Genomic DNA, 6,031 nt, shown 5'->3' on the forward strand with positions numbered 1-6,031 from the left:
AAAAAAAAAGTAAAAATGACAATTTGTGGATAATGCTCTGTGGCCTTTTAAACATGACATTGCTTAGGACCTCAGCATGTCTTAATCCAGCCCTGGCTGTGATCTTTCTATGGGGCCATCCTTTAGTTTAGAAAATGGTAAAGGATGAATTTGAAGCTGGTTTGTTCACACCAATATCCGCACATGCGGATTCAACGTTTAACCAGATGTTGCTTAAACGCTTCCATAGGTATGTTCAGAGTCAGAAGGAAGAGAAGGAGGAGAAAAACAGGATATCTGGAAGCAGAAATTTGTGCCCAATAACAATTTCTTTTACTGTGACTGTAAATCATAGTAATAATTTGGGAAGAGTCAACTTCATCAGAGTGTCCAAAAGAAATGACTAGAGATGGGCACGAACCGAAATATGAACCAAAATGAAGCACGAACCAGGCCAGTTTGTGGTTCGTGAACCACGGTTCGTAAGATCCCATTTCTGACGACAGCCTGGTGCCAATCAATCAGTTTCCTAGGCAACAGTGGATGGACTTCCTGCAGAACTTCTGCTGACCCAGAAGTGAACTTCTGCTGGCCTGGAAGTAACCGTCTGCTGGCCCGGAAGTGATGATTTTCTGACCTGGATGTGATGTTTTCATGAACCAAATGAACCGGTTCGTGAACCAGGGGCAGGTTCGTGAACGTTCGTGGTTCGTGGAATTTGACGAACCACGAACCACATGGTTCGGTGTTTTTCTGGTTCGTGCCCATCTCTAGAAATGACCCATCAAGAGGACTCGTCCTCATCTTCATCCTCCTCCTCCTCCTCTTTGTTGCTTCTCTTTTTCCTTTTTTTCTTTTTCAGCTTGTACTTAAGCCTACGGAGGGGATCCGTGATGCTCCTCCAAGCCTCATTGTCAGAATCTTGTGCCAAAAGGAAATTCCTGTCCACCAGATCGGCTGCCTCCTGCCAGTTCTGGAAGCAAGTTGTACCCATCTGCTTGATCTCCTCTACCGCGTTGGCACTGATGACCTCTCCATTTGGCTTCAATACCACCACAACTGGGGGGTCCTTCACAGAAAATCGTAATTCCAGTTCCCTAGGAAACAATAAAGAATGAAAGATTCATCTCCAGAGAATGAAAAGAACATCAATGCTGGCTGGAGTCTGAGGAGAGGTATGACAGAGAGATGAAGGATCATTTGGTGTTCATTTGTTTTCTTTGTCTCGGGATGGAATGACAGATTACACTTCTCAAATGGAAGATGCTGAAAATGGAATGAACCTGTGGAATTCTCCTCCTCTCCTACATAATGTGTAGAATCATTTACTCTGTATTGCCCTGCCTCCATCACAACAACAACTTAGGGTCACTCTACACCTTACTTCTTTTATGAGTTTTTCATGGAACCAGCCAGTGCTCCCACCAGGGCCGTATTAACCCATGGCCGAGCCCCTAGGCTTTCAGGTATTTCAGGCCCCCTCCAGCACTTCAGTCTTTCACCCCACTACAGATGACAGCCTGACCCTGATACTAGGGTTGCCAGCCTCCAGGTGGTGGCTGGAGCTCTCCTGGAATTACAACGAATCTCCAGGTGACCGAGATCAGTTCCCCTGGAGACTGAATTGTGATGGAGGCAGGGGAGGTCAATATAAGTGAATTCACTTATACAAGTGAATTCCTGGAGCTGATATGTACACGTATTGCTACGGCACAGAGTGTAAAGTGCCTTTAACTATTGGAGTCCTAGGGTGCAGGTAACAGTGCCTCAGCAAAAAAAATTGACAGGCCCCTAGTCCCTGTGGGGCCCCTAGGCTTCAGCCTAGTTAGCCTTATGAATAATATGGCCCTGGCCTAGGCTTCGGCCTAGTCAGCCTTATATAGGGTTGCCAGGTCCAGGTTGGGAAATTCCTGGAGATTTTGGGGGTGGAGCCTGGAGAGAGCAAGATTTGGGGAGTGGAGAGGCCTCAGAATGGTATAATGTCATAGAGTCCCCCCTCCAAAGCAGCCATTTTCTCCAGGGGAACTGATTTCTGTCACCTGGAGATCAGTTGTAATTCCGGAAAACTCGGAACAGTCATACACCCTCAGCCTAACCTTCCTCACTGGGTTATTGTGAGGATCAAAGAAGGCAAGGAGAATGATGCAAGTCGCCTTGGGTCACCATGGGACAGAAAAGGTGAGGTATAAATAAAGTAAATAAATACAAAATAAACTTCTTGTTGAACTCTTACTGTTGGGTTTCTCTTATCCCAGTAATCAAAGTTTGCCATTGCTGAACAAACCTATCTTCCATATTTGTCCCCCCCCCCCAATTTATTTATATGCAGTGGGTTGGATCCTGCCAGCTTTTCCACTAGTGAAAAAGGAAGGAGGAGGTCACCTTCGACTACCAAAAAGGCTTTGCTGGGAACTATGAGTTTTGCATGGAAAAAGCCACAAAGGAGCTATAATAAGGAGGGGAATTGAATGAGACCGAGTGAAAAAGCTGGTTGGATTCAATTCGGAAAGTTTGTCCATTAACATCATGAACAACATTTTTTAATGTTGTTCTGAAGAAGTGTGCTATGACTCATGAAAGCTCATACCCTACCACAAATTTTGTTAGCCTTATGGGTGCTACTGGACTCTTGCTCTTTTCTACATTTTTTTAAAAAAGTCATTTATCTATCTTGGGTAAACCTGACTGTTTTCACAATTGACCCAATTGCATTCTTTCAGCTGTCAATAAGTACATTAAATTACTTTGTTTACCTTTTACACATCTAGGCGTTCCACCAGTTAAGGTAGAATTGATATATCATTGGATATATAAATTTGTATTATTAAAAAAGACCTCTCATTCTGGAATGAAGAAGAGGCATATACACCACCTAGCAATTGACATTCTGAAATTAGCAATGGAATAATATTGGAGTCAAAGCAGCAAAGGACTAACATTTTGAGCAGAAGCTGAAGCTGTATATACAGGACTTTTTTTCAGCGGGAATGTGGTGGAATGGAGTTCCAGCACCTCTTAAAATGGTCATATGGCCGGTGGCCCCACCTCCTGATCTCCAGACAGAGGGGAGTTTAGATTGCCCTCCGTGCTGCTTGGCGCAGCCATGTGGCCATGTGACCATTTCCACTGATGGCAATTTAAACTTTAAAAAATTCCCCCCTTGTTCCAGCTGACCCAAAGTGATGTCATTGTGCGGTCTTGAGTTCTACCACCTCTTTTCCCAGAAAAAAAGCCCTGTGTATGTGTGTGTGTGTGTATATATATATTACATTGCAAGCCGCCTTGAGGACCTTATGATTGGAAAGCAGGGTATAAGTTATTTATTTACTTAAAACATCTATATCCCACCTTAGCTTTTCAGACTCAAGGTGGCTAACGAAGCAACTCCAGGTTGTGAGGACACCAAACATCATAGTCCAATCAACAAGATTTCTTATAAAGCAAGATTAAAGCCACACCAAAAGACCAGATTACAAGCATAAAAGCTCACAATTAAAAAGAAATACATATAAGGAAAACCACGCAAAATTAATATGATGAATAATAAACCAATGCATTTTGCATAGCAATGTCCCCGCACATAATAAGCAAAGCAAATTAAGGAAGTGTGGCCATAGTTGCTCAATTTTAATTGAGTCTTTGCTCTGTCCAAACTGTGAAATTCTTACTTTTTGAATTCATCCAGAAAGGGCAAGAACAGCCACCTCTTGGGCATTTTCTTCAGGAACTTGTCTTGCTTTTCTTCAGTCTCATCCAGAGACACATAAATCAGGACGAGCTGGGATGATCTCTCCACGTAAAATTCGTCTGTGAGTCTCACAAAAAACTCTTTCAGGATGGGTGCAAACTCTTGGCATCGAGGACATTCGCCAGAGCCAAAATACAAGAGAATCACCTTATTCTCCAGCGCTCGGATGAGCTGGCGCTCCACATCCAATTCATGGTTATCTTTGTTGTTCACAATCAGGGTTTTGTCAGTAAAAAGGGAAACCATCGCTTCAGCCTCAAGAAGGGTGTTGTTGAGCTAGAAGAATAGTAATTGAAATAATGTCCACAAACTTCTTGGACAGTGCAATCCTAAGAATATTTTCCTGAGAGTAAGAGCACTGATCAGACCTGCGTAAGATTCTGAGTAGACTTGCTTAGGATTGCTCTCTTAGTATTGCAAAGGAGACATAGTTGGATAGTGTAGATTTTTTTTTAAAAAAATTAATGATTGGATCACATACATACAGCCAATTCAAAAAGCCACAGATCGGGAGCAGAAGATTGCAAAAGTACAATCTCTCTTAGGACAGAAGAATGCAGCTAAGAACATTTCTTAAAAAATAAAATTTCTGCAATTTACTCTTGCCCAAAAGTTAGCCCAGAGAGAAGGTGTCGCATAAAAGCCAGACTACAAAATCCTGGATTAAAATTCCTGCTAAGCTGTGAAGCTAGCTAAGAGACCTTGGATCGTCACTCTTTCATATCTGCGATGGCTGCTGTAAGGGCACAGAGAGTACTAGGAGGCAGTTGCCCGTACCAGCTTCTGTCACATGGTACTGGAGGCAAGGGGAAGATTAGACTGCAGCATGTATGCCCGCCACGGGCAAATGGTTCCTTGCTTGAATCAAAGGCGTCCCTTGAAGATCTCAATAAATAAAGGAGCATTGACAAGTCAATGACAGCGAATCAATGCTCATGGACTAGAAGGGTCTTGGGAAAATCCTAGCAAGGCAACCCACTCATTTTTCTGTACCTGACAGATGTTATCCAGCCTCTTCCAGGGATGGAACTTGACAATCTCGTTGCTAAAGGTACAAAGCATTCATGCGTTGATCCAGCTCATTTTGAAAATATCTCCATGCCCAGAAGGAAGAGGCTAGGGTCTCCACACAGCTGGGTGCCTCACGTCCTCAGAGAGCAATCTTTTGATCATTGCCGGAGTCCAGTGGGGAACAGTCGCCAGTTTGCCTTCCATAGCTTGGATCACTTGTTTGAATAACCTTTCCTGCCAGGTTTCGCCTTCTTGCCTATTAATAGAATAAATAGCCGCAGCTTTAATCTTCTTAAAGTGGACCTTTGGAGGTAATATGGCCAATGCTGGCAAGGATTTGTTATCGACACTGACAGCTTCCTGAACTAGATGATCCTCGAAAAAAAGAGTGTTGCCGTCTTTGCTCTGCACTATGCTCTAGCAATTCTTGTTGCTGAACAGATGGAACAATCCATGGAACACTTGCCCCAAAGTCTGTGCTATGAGATTATGAGTGATGTGATTCTTGCAATGCAATAGGACTTTATAAAAAAAATAATGTGAGACAAACAAAACACACACCTAAAGTTGTCTGGTTGTTTCGAGTATTGCTCTTCAAAGACATAAGTGCACATTAAATAAACTGTGCTCACATCATAGGATATGTGCCACATGAATCTATCTTCCAATGTATAAGCACATTTTTCAGAAACATCCTTTGCTCAGAGACTGACATGAATGTTACCATGTGATGCATGAAAGGTGATATACGTTTTAAGGACTTTTGTGTGCAAGAGTACAGGCAAGTATACACACAAAAAGGTACTGAATTATTAAAGGTACCATAGAATCAGGGCTCATTTCAAGGGGGTATGTGCAGGAACGCGGTTCTGGTAGTTCCCCAAAGAGGTCACATGTCAGGTGGTCCTGCCCACCTGACTCTTGGCCCTTTTGGGCCCGTTTCAGCCTGGATTGGGGCCGAAATGTCCCGGATTGGGCCTCTGACGGGTGATGGATCACTCTCCCACTCAGCAGCGGCTCGATCCTGACCATTTTGGGCCCCTTTTTGGCCATTTTCAGCCCCCTTTTTGCCATTTTGGGCCCAATTTCAGCCCTGAATGGCCAGGATTGGGTCCAAAACAGCCAGTATGGGTGATGTCAGGGGGTGTGGCATATGCAAATCAGTGATGCCAATGACACACTTCAGGTGATGGCAAGGGGTGTGGTATATGCTAATGAGTTATGCTAATGAGGTATGCTAATGAGTTCCTCCAGCTCTTTTTCTACAAAATGACCCCTGTATAGAATAATATT

The 6,031-nt window shown here is 43.5% G+C and overlaps 1 protein-coding gene across 1 annotated transcript; it reads right to left on the reverse strand.

The window, feature by feature from the left end:
- Positions 1-763: 763 nt before the first annotated feature.
- Positions 764-3,973, reverse strand: NXNL1 (nucleoredoxin like 1). The gene is made up of 2 exons (XM_055003796.1): positions 3,648-3,973; positions 764-1,076 (listed from the first exon to the last, which is right to left on the reverse strand). The coding sequence occupies exons 1-2, from the start codon at positions 3,971-3,973 to the stop codon at positions 764-766; spliced, it is 639 nt and encodes a 212-aa protein (XP_054859771.1).
- Positions 3,974-6,031: the final 2,058 nt, after the last annotated feature.

This window comes from Eublepharis macularius, chromosome 19, assembly GCF_028583425.1.
Source record: "Eublepharis macularius isolate TG4126 chromosome 19, MPM_Emac_v1.0, whole genome shotgun sequence".
Lineage (NCBI taxonomy): Eukaryota > Metazoa > Chordata > Lepidosauria > Squamata > Eublepharidae > Eublepharis > Eublepharis macularius.

Excerpts from the sequence above, each read along its gene's own strand:
- NXNL1 (XM_055003796.1), bottom strand. The coding sequence starts at position 3,973 with ATGGTTTCCCTTTTTACTGACAAAACCCTGATTGTGAACAACAAAGAT. Across the intron at positions 1,077-3,647 it reads TTTCTGGATGAATTCAAAAA|GGAACTGGAATTACGATTTT; the intron begins GTAAGAATTTCA and ends ATTGTTTCCTAG.